We start from the raw sequence: 16,891 nt of genomic DNA, 5'->3' as shown, positions 1-16,891 counted from the left end.
AATATGCTAGAGGATTGCTCGAAGACGAGAGATGAAATGCTCTGACAACCGCCACTGAGAATGAGAAGGAACTGGAGAGGCGGCGAATCGGCAGGGCCCTATATGCAGTGCCATGCAGGCACAACTCCAGGGGACTCCAAAGCTGATCCCACGGGTGCTGCTACGGGAAAAGCCTTCCGGTGAACTATGCATGTGGTGCGCACACACACCTAATTAGAATAGATATGAGCAAGCACTTGAAGAATGTGAACTTTGTTATTCATTTAAAAAACAATACCATCCCTTATCTTTCCACAGGGCAAGTCAGATCTGTGAGTTCTATTATTTCAAGTGTAGACTTCTACTAGCTCACTAATTTGCAAAATTGCAGGTAAGTACTTACATAAAACAGCTCCTACAGAGGAATTTTAAATTGGCTGTTCACAGCTCAGTGAGGAAGAGAATTCGGCCTAAAAAGCAAGTCACAGCTGAAGTAGCCATGCATATAGGCCATTTCCTGATTGAGGTACTACAGTGTGCCATACCACCCTCTCAAAGAACACTGACGATGCCTGTGTCACAGCCTGGCCCAATCTACCAGTTTGTTAGGATCCAGCAGTTGGGTGCACTCACATGTACTTCTAGGCCAAATGGGTCTGGACAGGGACTAGTTACTGTTTCCAGCTCTGGATGTGTAAGGCATGCTCTTACACCTCTTGTCTGAGCCTGAGCCCTTCCCTGGCACATGGGACTATGCAATCCTGCCACCCCAAACCCTGGAACCAGGGCCTCAGGCTTCCTGAGCCTCCCTAGTTGCTTACTGTCAGACTCCTAGGCTGTGGTGGTCACCTCTGGACTGCTAATTTAATCCTTTCAGGGTCAACGTGGCAAGACCACCACAGAATGGATTCCAAATTCAAACTGGAGGTCATCATGCCACCCCCACACATCCCACTACCACAGCTCGTGTGTCAGCTTTGCTGTCCTTTAAAAAAAAAAAAAAAAAAAGGACAACAAAAAAACCCCCCCACACCCCACAACACATGGAGGACCAAGCAGCCAGCTTGCAGATTTCTTCCCAAGAAGTGCATCTCAAACCTACTCCTCCAATTCCCGGACGTTTATTTTTTGGCTATATATAATGTTATTGTGCATGGAATTCCAAGCTACTGCTTTTTCTTTCAGGGCAACAGTTAGGGACAGGAGCAGTGGTGAGATATGGAGTTTACTTTAGGGCTCAAAGTTGGGTTCATTTAGAGAACTCTTGGCCTCATGACAAAAGCAGCAGTGGTGCTGCTCTGTGGCTACCACTCCAAATTAGAACTGGCTGGAAAATTGAAATCCCTTCCTGTGGAAGATTCCACATTTTGGAAAAAAAGTGTCCTGACGTGTCAGAAAACATGGCTTCCCCGCCCCCACCCAAGGGGATTCAAGGAAAGAAAAAAATGTTTCTTGACAAATAAACAATTTCAGCTTCCCAACTGCCTACCTGGAAAGCTCTTGTCAATTTCCCTTTCCTCAAGGCTTTCAGGCAGGCAGCCTGGGAAATGACACTTCAGTTTTCCTGACAAAAGTTGAAAATTTTCAGCAAAGGTGAGTTTTTTCCCCCATGAAAAAGTTCTGTTTGAGAAAAGGGCATTTTTCAACAGGAAAATGATGAACTCCTGACCAGCTATCCTCCTAATTCCAATAATTGTCTGACTGATATAAATGTTATTAATGAAGGCATTTTATAGATCGGGAACAGACACTCTCAGAGATGACCAGTGGAATGGAATGCCTATCTTAAAGGAGAATGGAAGAGCCTGACTTGTTCAGCCTAGCAAAAGGCAGGCTGAGGGGGGAAATAGGATTGCTTTCTGTAAATACATCAGGGAGATAAGCACCAGAAAGTCCGTCCTTTAGCCAGAATATCTTTTCAATGTCAGTACAAGCACAAATGGATATACACCGACCATGAACAAATCCACGTGGGAAACTGGAAGAAGGTTTCTAACCATCAGGATGAGGTTCTGGAACAGCCTCCCAATAGGTGCATTGGGGACAAACAGTTTTGAGAGCTAGACAAATTTATGAGCAGGATTGCATGATGGGGTTGATTATGATGGTGAGGGGCAGGGCTCAGCAATCTTGTGGGTATCTTCTGGTTCATGTTTGGAGTTTCTAAAAATCTCATGCTTCAACCGGTAATCTGCAGGAGTCAGGAAGGGACTTCCCGTGCTCAAGTATGCACGCGCACACATACAACATACTGGGTTGCGGGTTTGTCTCCTTCCTCTGAAGGATTAGAGATGGCCACAGCTGGAGGCTGGCCCACACCATCCAATATCCCTTTCACTGGTGCTTGGCTGCATCTAACTGATGAACATATGTGCTGTCAGGAAGGAATTTTCCCCCAGGTTACATTGACAGCGGCCTTAGAGGTTTTCCACCTTCTTCTGTAGCGTGGGGTTCAGTTTGCTTGCCATGATCATCTGGGAACACATTACTTGATCAATTCCCAGCCACTGCAGGGGCCTCAGGCATTGGTGCACTTTGGTCCCTCCTATTCTCTACCTGTGGAATATAGTTTTAATCTCCTAAAGACTAATAATTTGGTCTAATTTCAGTTGTTGGGTTTAATGTGGGTGCTGAATGGTTGGGGGCTTATAATATACAGGAGGCCAGACTAGGCCCCTTCTGGCCTTAAACTCTGTGACCAGACTGAAATCCTAGGATTTCAGAAAACTGCACCACAAATCTGCATTATTCAACGTCAGTCAACTCCTGCAGTTCAACCACAAGAAATCCTTTTGACTGGAATAAGATGTTATTACACCAGAGTTATGACGCCTAAGTTATAACACCAGACTCAGCTACCACTATGGGTATGCCTACACAAGCATAAGAGATCACAGCATGGCTGGCCCAGGTCAGCTGACTCAGGCTGTGGGGCTAAAAACTGATGTGTCGACACATTCGGGCTCAGGCTGGAGCCCAAGCTCTGGGACCCTCTACTCTCGCAGGGTCTCAGAGCTCAGGCTCTAGCCCTGTGGTCCCCAAACTTTTTACCTTATGCCCCTCTGGGAGCCAAGAGTGGGGCTGTGGCTGCTGGAAAGGGGGGGGAGGGGCGCGCCACAGACAGGGGTAAGTGGGCTGGGGCTGGGGCTCAGACTGAGTTCAAACCCTAACTATGTTCAGATAAGAATCTGGACACTTTTTTGATCTAGTCTTTCCCTAAGAACACCCTAAAATATATTTGAAGATATAAAAATACACGCACACATCCTACACCCTTACACCCCAGACAAAATAAATCAATCTTCAGAGAAACAGACCTATGGAGGCACAGATGTCATTGTGCTCAGGTGCTTTTAATTAAAAAATTGCATTAAAATTTTAGTTCAATACTGACATTTAAGTTATGGGAAAGAGAAGGGGAACTGGCGCCTCAAACACAGTCATCCATCCCCCAGCCTGTGACTGGGGACAATCCTTAGCTCAATCCATAATGAAACATTGTAAAGAAAGCAAAAAGGTTTCTGAGTCATATCAGCTGTAATTGAAAGTTTCTTGGCTTGTGTCTTTACAGAATACTCTTACATTTTACTTGATAGAAAAAGGCTGCAGGAAGTAGTAGCCATTCTGGTGATCAGCCCTGCCACAACCAAAGTTTTGTGAACTCTGCTCCTGGTAGACGGAAACATGCCACAGTTCTAGGCCCAGATTCAGGCGGTACTTAAGCACTTGTTTAACTAAGTACATGAGCAGTCCTGCAGCAGTAAAGCAAATGCTGAAGTACATTTCCATACAAGGTGCCCTAGATGGTACAACTAGATTTGGACCCCTCCCATTACAAACAAACAGACACACAGACATTTGCCACATGTTCAAGTTCTGGATGTTATTTGCTTACCTGAAACAGCATCATAGAACTGTTCCTCACTAAGGATGCTCAGAGGCGGTGATCCTTTAACTAGAGACTGCTCTAATTCATGGTGTTCGGTGGCTAGTGTCTCTAGTGCTTCTGACAAGATCTTGTTTTTCTCCTGCTCATGCTCCAGTTTCAAATTCCTCACCTATAAGTAGACACATGTATGAATAGAATCTATCCTTCAAATAGCTTTGAGAGACACATTCTTGGGAGAGATGAGATTTTAGTTGGTCTTTGAACCAGTTATTTACAATAGAAACTGAAGTAGCTGTAGCAGCCATGTTGTGTTATTTGTGGATTAAATGAGCGATATTACAGGATAATTCTGTTCCCACATGATGATTTTTTGTCTCAGCATTTTTTAAGCTATAGAAAAGTTTCTCGAAAAAGAGATTAAGGTTTATATATCAGAATTCTGCAACGGAATTCAACACACAGCTAGCTGACCGGCTGACGTTCCAAACAATTACTAAGTTTTAAACTATGTTTCCCAGATTTGTTTGTAGTCAGAATAAAAAAAAGCCCGTTGTAGTGTTTAAACTGGATTCACATGCGGCAAGCCACTTCTACTGTTCTGCTCCAATTAGTATAATCTGAATTGCATTTCTCAGCAGGGGTGAGTTACATAGGTGCAAATATTTAATCAACATTTTAAAAATTGGAGTGTGTTAACCCCTAGAATTACTGTTTTCAAGTAAGTTAAGGAAGTGAAAGAGGTGAGATGAAAGGAGGGGAAAGTGTGACCGGCTGATTTGTCTCTGATGTAATGCTCCTAACACCCCATTGTAAACTGTTCACAGAACAGCCACAAACTGACATGAGCAAGAAGACTGGGGGGGAGGGAAGAGGGCAAGAAGAGACTGGCTAGCAGATGGGTTTTGCATTAAAACCCCCCCACACCTATTAAACCTTTGTTATTTTCCTGTGGTGCTACAAGTGTCACTCTCTTCTGAGCTCCAAGAACTACTAACATGAAAGCAGTAACATATCCCTACTAACCTTCCTCCTCCCTGTGCTATTCCCTCCTTTTCTTTCCTTTTAGGGGAAGATTTACACTTGGACCTCTCCCAGAAAGCCTCCCCCGCCCCAACAAGCCCTCCACCTGCTGCCTTCCCTCCAATCCAAAGACTGCTTCAATCTTTGACTTTCTCCACCCCCGCTCTGCTTTTCCTCGAGATCCCCAGTGTAAAGGCATTCAGCTTCCCCTGCTACCACCTTTCCCTCATTTCCTTCTCAGGGTCCCCTTCGTATCCCCCTTCGCAGCCCTCCCAGTTCTCACACGCAGTTAACTGAAACAGCATTGGAGCAGTTATAGTGACTCAGTTTCAGCTTATTTTGTAAGCAAGAACTGCTTATGCACCAACATTAACTAAAATTATAAATAATAATTTTATACATGTAATTTACTTGCCTCCAGGCTTTTTGCAGACTTTTTGCATCAATCTCTGCTTAAACAACGAAAGCTGATTAGGTCAGTTTCACTTTTGTTTATTGCCAAGTTCACTTTCAGCATCATTGTGCTACAATCTTTGGGTCTCAAACAAGGCAGCATGTTTGTTTAAAGTCAGCTGTGCCCACAATTTATAAAAAGATTCAATGCAGCACTTCACTTGGGGGTATTTTAACAAAATGTACGTTAGTTTCCTTAAATTTCGCCAGTTGAATAGCAAGACTGTTAAGTTCTTAGGTAGGTGAAATGTTAAAGTTGCAACGTTACCCATGAAAAAAATGTTAGAAAGACATCTGAATATTTATTATGAAAGATTGCAAACTAAAATGTAGCCTCCGGTCTTTACCACAAGATAGTGATAAAGAGTAAAAATTTCAAAATGCATCCAAGTCCCATTTTCAAAAGTGATTTTGGCTCCTAAGTGCCTGTGTCAAATGGAACTTATGCCCTTTTGAAAACTATCAAAAGTAATAAACTAAAGCGAATAAAATCCAGGAAGTCTCAACTAAAATGTTGTATTGTGAGAAGATTCCAGCAGCACCAAAGGATGACAGTTTGAGGAACAGTAGGTGCCATATGTGCTCCAATACCAAGCCCAGTAATTGAGTTTCTTTTCTTTCACTGGTAGAGTCAGAATCTTAAAACAGCTCTTCTACAATCCTTTAGTTTGCTTGGTCATTCATAGAATGTTACTCATAATTGTGTAATGAGTACCATGCCCCAAAAGTGAATTCTCCTTTCTCAAAAATAGCCAGCTTTGCAGCAATAATGGTCTTCATCCATAAATTGCCAGGCTTCACAGCTGCTGAACACTTATCCAAACAAATACTTAAAGCTCCTAATACCTAAATAAAGAGTTTCTCCCTTGTGGTCCTTGTAGCATTAGACAGCAGCTAAAGTAAACAAAGTGAGGAAAAAATTAGACTATTCAAGTCAATGTGACTGAAAGCTGAAAATTGAATTCCTTTGTTTTAAAAGTTAACTCAGAGGGAAAGGGAAGAAAAAAAATCTAATTTAACATAAAATATGGGCCCCAATCTTATAAGTTTAATAAAGTGGGCAGATACCTATGTCCACACAGAGCCCCAGAATTTAAAGAAGTCCACCAGTTTGGAGCTCAGTGCAGGACAGGAGACTAAATGAGCAAGTCTTAAAGAGGAAGGATGACTTTCAATGAAAGAAGATTCCAAAAAGCAGCTGAAATTCCATAGAACCTACATCCTATTTTAAAGTGAAAAAATTGGTTCTCCTTCCACTTTTAGCCTCTGATTCTTTTACTCTAATTGCAGTTCCCTTGCACTGCCTCCACATAATCTATATAAATGCAACCACCAATGGAAGATAAACATCTTTGAAGCCTAACAGCCCCTCCCCCAAGTAAAAAATGCAATGTGTTTATTGGACCATTCATGCTCAGTGCTATTTTATTTTCTTCCCACTTGCTAATGACCAGGCATATTATTTACTTCTCTTCTACAAGAGCGCTTCCACTGCTCCAACGTTCACAAATCCACCTTGCGATAAGCTGCTTGCAAAGACAGGCTACTTTTCTTCAGAACTAAATGGGCCTGGTCCCTGATTCTACAAGCAGGAGTTAGAGCATTGCTCCAAGGCAAGCCACTCCTTCCACTACATTCATTAAGTTCTTGCATATTTAACAAAAAACAAAACAAAAAACATAAAGCAACTGATTTTTCAATCATTTTGAACTCCAGCCTTCTGTAACGAAAGACTGCTTCGGTTCGAGTCTTGCAAAATTGCCCATTTGCTATGTTGGTTCACAAAACTCAGTCCAAAATTCACATTTTGAGTGGAATGCAAATACAAAATACTGGCTGAGGATCAATGAAAGTAAGTGGACACTAATGACCATCCCTTTCCCCATCAAAGTCTTAAAAAAAAAAAAAAAACAGTCTGAAAAAGTGTCCCAATAAGTACTGATGAAGCAGCAGAAAAGCAAGGCAGAGCCTCCATTCCAATTTAAAGTTACTTTCCCACTACAGTATCTTCAGGGCCAAAGGCATTCCCACCCCCTGCCTCTCCACCATTTATAAATAAGATTCTATTGGATATTACTAGCATTTCATTCAACTAGACTTTGCAGACAGACAAGGGAACATACTCAGCATGACAGTTTCCAGAGGAGTTTCCTTGTATTTATTTGTATCATTCTGCTTTGTGCAGTCTCATTCATTTGCTTCCCTTCCACCTTTTGTTTTAGAGCAGTAAGAACAAGTTCAGTAGCTGCTTTTAATGTAATCTCACATTGGGATTGAAATGTTATCGATCTCAGTGCGTGCACAGTTCTGGAAACCCAGTCCAAGTACTAGAGCAATGTATCCCTACCATGCATTCCATTCATAATCTCTGTAAAGTGCAGTTTGTGCTAGAGTTGTAGCAGATCAAGAATACAGATTTCAACTATTTCCACTGTTGAATTATGAGAGTTTTGAGATCAGCGAGATGGGTTTAAGACAAGTTAACTATTTCAGTTAGGCTTTCTGTATCATGATATGGGAGTACAAGATTATAGTAACAGTTTGTAAATCTGATAGTTTCAACTAGTAACAATTAATCCATCTAGTCTTATCTCAGAAAGAATGACAATGATTTTACCTGTGAGACTATGAACTGCACTCCTCTGTCACTGCAATTTTTGTTAAAGTTTAATACCTACATGGTCTTCAGTTACATGGGTCAATAGGGCAGGAACCATCTTTTTATTCTGTGTTTGTACAGTGCCTAGTAAGCGCATTCCTCATCCATGACTGGGCTCCTAGATGCTATAGTAATACAAATAATAAATATATATACACCCATACCAACTGGGACAGCATAAGAACTCCAGTTACTAAACAGAAAATTCTGCAGCCTTCATTAGACTGAGTTCAAATTACAGCTGTAAGTGTGAAAAGGAAAGCTGCTGGGCCACAAAGACATTTTCCCTGAAACCTGCTGGTATTTATTTAGAGCAGTTTGGATTAGACTGCTCTAATACAGTGCCCATCTTCCAATTCATATCATATCATATATCCCAATTCAATAGAGCCAATGCCTTATGTGGTATTTTATTTTCCAAGTTAATTTAAACTGAGGTCCATTAACAATGGCATATTCCAAAAACAGGCAGAATCATACCATTGATCTTTGGGACTTCAGTGCCACAAATACATGGGATCATATAAGTGGCATGCTAGCACAGCTGCAAGCAGCCCTATGGAAGTACTACATATCAACCAAGGCCTGAGGCAGCTGGAGAGGATGGACAGAGATGGGAAGGAAGAAATCTAGACTTGTCAGGAAAAAGAACTAGGCCAGCAGCTGTTAAAGATGGAGATGAGTAAAATAAAGTTTAAAAAAGAGCAAGACTTAATTTTTTGGCATTTCTGAAATATTACCTGTCTTTATGGAGTCAAGAGGGCAACATGGCTCATTTAATTTCGCTTTCTGAAAGAACACAATCTTAGATGAGTTAATAGAAGCTCTACATTTGGACATTCTGAATTGTGAAGGATCTTCTTCCTTCCCAAACATATTTCCCTAGAATTATCTGTAGTAATGCCCAGCTTCAAAAAGCACATTATTATATTGCACTTTTCCAGGTATTCATTGTCCAATCTTGTTTAGCAGTCTACCTAAAGTAGCATAGTCTACCATGACAGAACTTCTAGGTTCTCCTCTTATCTCTGCCACTTACTCACTGTGCTAGCTTGGGAAGAGTCTTCCAACTTTCCTTTCAGAGACAGTGTAAAAATACCCACCCTATATCAGAGAATAGCTGAGCCTTCGTGTTTGTAACACACATTAAAAGGCACTACGGAATGGCACATTAGTGTAACAGAAAGACTGAAGAAGCTCCACAGCCAGACAGTCTTCCTTCAAAGAACCCCTTGGGCAAGAGTACCATCTCAGTACTAAGCCTCCATCAGCCAGAAAAAAAAAATTGAGCCATCAAGGTAATTGTGTCTTCAGTTTCTCTTGAGATCTCAAAAAAAATCTAGCAGTAAGAAATCTAGAGTCTTTTGGGAATACTTACTTACTACAGAGGGTAGATAACCCATGAGCACAGGAAAATTACTGCCCACTCAGCAAATGCTCTGTAACAAACACAAAAAGAGTAAATTTTTGATCGCTGCTCAAATGCTACTTATTAGAGTCAGGTCACAATTGAAAAAAAAGATAGGCTGCAAAATGGTGATGGAATGGCACAACTAAGGTTTGAGATCATGGAGCACCATGACTAGAAGCAACATTACACACCAGTGGATTACCAGCTTTCCGATGGAGGTACAGAATCAGTTTCTAGTTCTGGAGAAGTTCTGGTCTTTAAAACAGGTTGCTTGTTCTTTGGGTCAGCAGTTCTTTCTGGTACAAGACCCAGGCTTTATGGAAAATCTCAGAGGTTGGAACAACAGTGCTGAATCCATGTCCACCCACCAGGCTTTAGGAAAAAAAGTTGTTGTTTTTTTTTTTTTTTAAAACCTCCCTTTCCTCAATCTTCCCACCTTTAATCAATTTTGCCCTGTTGTCCACTTCAAGACTAGTTCTGATTATCAGCCCTTCAACTTGCAAGTTCTGCATTTCACCCTACTGCTGTTTGAGGAATACTATTAATTTACCAAAAAACAAGTATTCCAATAGACTGCATGCTATAATGGATAAGACCAACCCTTTGGACACACAATGTAAGGTGAAATGTCTCTCTAGTTTCAATTTTTTATAACAAAGATTAATATTCTTTTGTTACTCATGCTAAAAATTTTAAATTTCACCATATTTAGAACTGCTCATATATGGTTTTTAAGAAAGAAGCTTTTCTTTAGTTTCCCATTAAAAGCCAAAGAGTTTTCGCAGAAGACGTTTACCAAAATCAGAACCATCTTCCAGAATGAAAGTTCTTGCAGAAAATTTTTATTTTGAGCTACAAAGCTAGTCTTTATTTTAAAGTGTTGCAGCCAGCTCCAGTCATATGCATCATGAACTTATGTAAAGCTACCAATATAGGGAGCAGTAGGAATCAAAATAGGGGATTCTTTGACTTGTGATATTTAGCATTAAATATAAGATGACCACCAAGGAAAGTTTAAGAGTAAAGTTTAAGTCCGCCTTCAACCATAGAGAGATGTCTGAAACATGCACACAAAACTGTATGTTCCGTACAAAAAACAAACCCACGCAACCGCTACAATGTGGCTCATTGTTTCCCTCGTGCCAGTTTCTCCCCACATAGTCCAATTATTTTGGTCACTATCAGTTTGAACTAGCGTTGAGTAATTTATCATTCTACTACTTACAGCTTCCACATTTAATATTTGGTGTTACTTGCATCTATGCAGTTCTAGCTGCCTGTTCAAACCTACAAAGTTCAGCTACATCTAGTGACTGACGTCTTTCAGTATCTTCCCCATTGATAAAATTATCGGAACCTTCCCAACATCCTCTGAACAGCACAACTGTAAATATGTCGAGATTTCAAAGACGGCACAGAGTCCTTTCTTATTAACTAACATGTTTCTGAACATTAAAAGTCACATAAAGGTGCCCTGCAAAGTCAGTGGCATGATGAAGTGCTTTTAGATTTCCTACTGCATAAGTACATGACTGAGAAAGTTTGGTCTAGGTGTCTGCTGAAATGAAAGCTGAAGCCAGTTGTTACATATACAGCAGGATGCAGTTATAAGTTTATACTGCAGGTACTCCTGGTTTTAAGCATACGTTTGCGTTTCAGTAAAAGCAACTATTCTGGCATATAACGGAATCATAGAATGAAGACTTATCAGTGTAACAGTTTACATGGCATAGCAGAATTCATGGAGTATTAAGAGTCTTCCAGTACTGAAAAATACACTTTGAAAAAGCTTTCACCAACTTATTGCTTTAAATGGTAGCTTTCTCATAAGCTAACCCACTAACAATAAGGAAGATTACAAACCATCACATTGTGGCCTCACTCTGTCAAAGCAAGACAGCAAGAGCCTTTACTGACTCCAGTAAGTCTTCCTTGTAGCTTTTAGTAAACATTTTTTTCTTAAAACCATTACTGTCATGTTGGTATAAACCAGCGTATTGGAACGTGGAGCCAAAATTGTCGTAATCCATCATGCTTTGTTGCAATAATCAGTTCTTGCTCAGAGAGATGCCTGCTCAACTCTGATAACATTTACTGTTTACTCATTTCAGAGAGAAATTTATAGAAAGAATAGTTGTGTGTCACTAACAAGTGACTTATGCTGCTACTAATGGGTACACTTCGAAAACACAAAACAAGATGTTGGGTGATTAATCAAGGAGGTAAGCTGAGCACATTGACGACAGGTAAAATGTTACAGAGACTGTATTACAAAAGCACATCTTGGTCTGCATCATGGAAATATGGCCGATCGATACCATAGGCTCAGGGTTAGCTCACCACATCGTGCCCAGGATACTTTAGTCAATCCGACTAGGAAAACTCATTAGGCAAAGATGATACTCCTTTCCCTTCCTGGCTCAAATGCAGGAAATACTCACTTCAAATCGAAAGTTTCTTCAGTACATCCACCTAATCTGTAAATCCAAAAAACTAATCCAGGCATCCTGACAATCTACTTCACCTCAGCCTGATCCAAAGCTCACTGAAGACACCACAAGCTTCACTGTGGTGGTGACAGAAACACACAGGCGGTAAATTTCACAAGAGACTCTCACTGGAGATTTGCCCCACTAGGCAGCTGACACTTCTGAAACAAAGCCCCAAAGTTTCCTGCAGGAACTCTCCACAGCCTTGCAAACAGCCTTTCTATATGCAGTCTGCTATACCCTGACCTGGAATTCAAGAACCAACCCCTTCCCTTGTGGGGTTCATTTCCTTTCCCAGGTGGATAAGGTCTCTCCAATTGTAAACAAGCCACCAGCATGGCCCACCCCAGCTGTTTAAAGTAACCCTACTAAATCCTAAAGTTTATAGAAAAAGGTCTAAAAGACACCAGAGTGCTCTCGATCACTGCACCTACCATTATGCTGATAAACCACTTTTGCCCAGAAATTGCAAGAGGCTCAGATTGGGGCCAAGATGCATCTCAGTCAGCTTGCTATCAATCTGAATAAAACTGAGGTGATAATGGTGTGTTTAGGGAGGCACCTAGAGGATTTGACTGAGGTTAGTTAGCATCGCTCCTTCAACTGAGGCCATATTGATGGCCAAAATTCACCATTTAGGGGACTGGTGTATTCCTAGTTTCTAGATTATCAATATTTCAGTGACCAAGATTTCCCCCCCACACTCATTTATCTCTGGAAAGGAGACTGACCATTCCTCTTGGACATGGACCTTGCTATCATAATCCCTACCTTTCACATTTATACTTGACTACTGCAATACGTTCTACTGCAACTTCTGAATAGGTTTAAGTTAGTACAAAATACCAACTGTGTTTTGAACTGCGTAGCCCTCTGGGAGCTTGTGACCACACTGCTCCACAATCTGAACTGGTTGCAATTCATGTATTTGTTTTGAACTAAAAAAAAGTCATATGGCCTGGGACCATTCTCTCCTTGCAAGATCCTATTCAGTTAATATCAGCAAGAGTACTGGAACTCCTCTGGTATACAAGAGGGAGCTGCTATCAGCAGGACATTTTCCAAGAAGGTCCTGTGACTGAAATTCACCCCAACCATCCCTGCAGGAGCAATACACCCCACAGTCTGTTGAGAGCCAGGGCGAAGCAAAGGCCATCTTTCCAGAAAGCCTCTGGGGAAGGCTGAAATAGCTTGGGTTAGGAAACCGATTTGTTTCATGTTTTCTGGCCTTGCAGTTGTATTTAGCGGAAGAACTGCTGTTTTGATTCTACAGTGGTTTTTGCATTGTATTTCTAATCAACAGCATGGGTGTCAAGTCTGGGATAGGAACTCTTGCATGCTTATCAAAGTCAAATAAATAACCACAGACCCTTTTCAGAAGGTTTGGGTTTTTTTTAATTAGAGATTTGCAGTGGGTACACATGTAGCCATGTCCCCCTTCAGAGTATTTTTGCACTTGCCTTTTATTTAGATGACTGAGTTGCTGGAGGAGAGGTTCAGCAATATACAAAAACTCTAATCTGGGGTTAAAACCAGTGATAGATGCCAAAATAGTGCATTCTTCCCCCATTCTATTTACTCCAGTCTTTTTAGTCACATACTGATTAGCCAAAACACTAAGACTCATTCAAAATGAATCAATTTTGTCCATTTCCAATTAGTATTTTATTGCTATGCTATTTTGAGTTGAACTGAAATCAACACGGTTGGTGCTCAACTACACAGTACCTTTGCCAAAAATCTTTGTACATCACTTATGTCAGCACATCTTTGGGAAGCAGTGTTTTGTTTTAGCGTAACTTGCTGCAGAACCAGAAGTGAGTTAAAAAAAGCAAAAAGCAGCCCTTACAAAATGAGACCCCCTTCCTTCAACACACTACACCCATGAATAACCTCATGCATCAAAAAGTAGCATCAGTGGAACTGTTCACATGCATAAGATTACATGTTAAGCATTAAACAAGGTCAAAGGTCATAAGCTTTAAAAGATTTTCAGTGATGGTAGGGTGAATGAAAGGGATGCCTGTGAGAATGAAATGTTAACTTTTACCCACAAAAGGTGTAAGATCTAAAACAATACCTTGCCACTGCACCTTTTAAACTGGTAACATTTCCTTTCTGATTTTAAGATTTTATAAGTTTAACAAAATAAAAGGAGCGTTAAGGACAAGCTATATTTCCCTTAATACATTTAAATTTTCAAAATATCAATGACTGCAGTTATCAGAAACATTTTCCCCTTTCATCCCTGATGAAAATGAAATAGTTCTGTCCACTTATTTCAACATTACTTGTTGATGCTTTTCCTGTCCAGGCAGCTATCAGGTTCTTTTGCTGATTTTGACCAACTCCTCCACCCACTAAGAAAGGAAAGGAAAAAAAAAAAAAAAAAAGATTCTGCACAGGGATTTGAGCATCATTACCAGATATGTGTTTAAAGTTTTAGAGTAAATGGCGCAAGACTGGCTGCTTTCAATGACATCCTACCTGTAAATTTAGTTCTCAGCACTGCAAGTTCCAGATTCTGAAGCCTCATTAATTACTTATGAAGGCTGGCCAATGTTATAAAAACTGTTCCGTAGCCAATATTGCACATTTCTTAATCTTTTATAAAAGTGTGTTTGAAAACATTTAGTTTGAGGCTTTATTTCCATGGTACAACTTGCTGGTTTTATTATGTATCTTTGGTAATTGGGGAAGTCTTAAGAAAGATCACATACCATGAGCCAACTGACCATTTATCATACTCCCAGATACTCCAAATAGTCCATCCTACAGCCACTCTGTAGGATGGAGTTGTTCCCCATGAACTCGTGTGGATGTGGGAGATGGTGTTTTTTTTTTCGGTGGGGGGGGGGGGGGAGAGAAGGGACAGCTCTGGGATGGTTTTTTACAGTCCAAACAGTCAGCTCATTACTTGAATGAAATTTCCATTGAAGCCACTAGGCATAAAGTTTGGCTCTTAACCTACGTGAGGCCATTAGATCTGGAAGACATAAGAGCATTCAAAGAAAGAACATTTATAGTTGTATCCCTACTGTGATATTTCGTTTGCGCCATTCAGATAATCAATTTTCACTCTAGTTTCTAGTCAGTTTCACCTAGTAGATATATTTGAACAAACACCCAAGAAGCTTCAATTAGAGATTAGCTGCAATTTTAACAGAAGAATTTCTACTGGATAAGTGCCACACCATATAATTACCTCCACAAAAGTCATGCCTGTTGGCAGTCTAAGTAGACAGGAAACGGTCGGTGGACATGGAGACTGAATTACTCCTTAGCTAAAGAGGTGGCCCTTGTAAGGTCAGGGTGGAGCACATGAGCAGAAGGGTGTGAGGAAGCCTGCACTGTTATATCTGTTTGTAATGGAGAAATTCTGTCTCCAGAGCTGTCAGACCAACAGTTAGCTCTTTTACTCAACATAGTGCTGATGACAACTGCATTTGTGAGTACTCAAATACAACAGATAAAGCTAAGTTTACAGAGGCAATGCTCTTCTTACCCTTGCTATCCAGGATATTCATGACAAAACGTGAATACGCTAATATTTTAAGACAAAACCTTCAGGTCATTGCTCATTTGCAGCCATATTCTGCCCTCAATTTTCACACAACATAAGTGACACTTTGTTTGTAGACTGCTGATCGGCTCTGCCCATGTAACAATGCCGTCATCCACCTTTTTGGTGCAAGACCAAAAAACATTTATTCACAGAAGTGTATGACTTAGTTTAAATCTTTTAACAAGCAAATTAAATAAAGAGTGGCATAAGTGCCCTTTACTCACATAGCTTTTACAGTTTACTGAAAGGTATTGTGACGGGGCAAGGCTAGATGGCTATAGAAAAGTAGTGGGAGACAGATATATTAGCTCCAGCCTAAACAAATCCCTGGTACCAGTTAAGTGAAATGGCAGCTGCTCCAGGTCAATTAAGACACTTGGGGCCAATTAAGAACTTTCCAGAAGGCAGGGAGAATGCTAGGTTGATTGGGACACTTGAAGCCAATCAAGGGCTGGCTGAAACTAGTTAAAAGCCTCCCAATTTGTCAGGTGGGTGGCATGTCAGGAGCTGTGGGAGGAAGTTGTGCTGTTGGAGAGACTGAGTAGTACACACCATATCAGGCATAAGGAAAGAGGCCCTGAGGTAAGGGTGAAGTGGAGCTTGAGGAAGTGAGGGAAGTAGCCCAGGGAATTGTACATGTCATGTTTCTAAAAGGTCAGCTACCATAGCTGATACTATTAGGGTCCCTGGGCTGGAGCCCGGAGTAGAGGGTGGGCCCGGGCTCCCCCCCACCTTTGCCCCCTGGTTAATCACAGACTGGGAGACAGAGACTGTGCAAGGAAGAATAACTTCTCCTCACCTCCCTCACTGGCTTATGATGAAAATGGCTCAGTAGACTGACCCTTGTTTCTAGAGAGAGAAGGGTTAGGTGGAGGGTCACAGTGAGCCTCTGAGGCTAGCAAAATCCGCCAGGAAACGCAGGACCCACGGCAGCAAGGACAGAGCTTTGTCACAGTATCTGGCTGTTAGAAATATATAAAAATATGTTTTATGAGGGTGATGTGCACAAACTAAAATAGCGATTTTCAGAATTTAAACAGTTCTATCATTTGTGAGTAATCTAGTATTCACCAGCTATGCCGTTAACAATACCTGCAATGACTCAAATCAGAATTAAAAAATATAGTTCTCAGAAGACAAGGTAATAATTTGGAAAGGCACAACAGTAATATTTAGAACCACATTTTAAGATATAAAAGACTTCAAGTTTAGTCATATTCCAGCTGTAACAAAAAAGTTACCAAGTGCACACTGCAGGAACTTGAGCTAAAGCAGACAACAGGACAAATTCTGCACTGATTTGCACCTTGTGCAATGCTATAGGCTTTGCAAGGTTTAAATTGAATACTTAAGTCCACATAGTGGTTGTGTGTGAAGAGGCAAGCTGGAGGTCACAGAGACTGAAAGGCCCACTTTTTGAAGTCCA

At 41.0% G+C, this 16,891-nt stretch overlaps 1 protein-coding gene across 10 annotated transcripts in view; it reads right to left on the bottom strand.

Annotated features, from left to right (window-relative positions):
- Positions 1–16,891, bottom strand: part of OSBPL1A (oxysterol binding protein like 1A) — a 135,659-nt gene that overhangs the window by 43,668 nt on the left and 75,100 nt on the right. For 9 of the 10 annotated variants that reach the window (XM_037892735.2, XM_037892733.2, XM_037892736.2 and 6 more), the window contains one exon: positions 3,875–4,037. The exons of the other annotated variant lie outside the window; for it this stretch is intronic. In XM_037892735.2, coding sequence (XP_037748663.1) covers positions 3,875–4,037 — 163 coding nt within the window. The remainder of the gene's footprint in view (positions 1–3,874; positions 4,038–16,891) is intronic. 10 annotated transcript variants of the gene reach the window in all.

Source organism: Chelonia mydas, chromosome 2 (assembly GCF_015237465.2).
Source record: "Chelonia mydas isolate rCheMyd1 chromosome 2, rCheMyd1.pri.v2, whole genome shotgun sequence".
Lineage (NCBI taxonomy): Eukaryota > Metazoa > Chordata > Testudines > Cheloniidae > Chelonia > Chelonia mydas.
The sequence above is the reverse complement of the archived record's forward strand: the minus strand, read 5'-3'. Positions and strand labels throughout refer to the sequence as shown.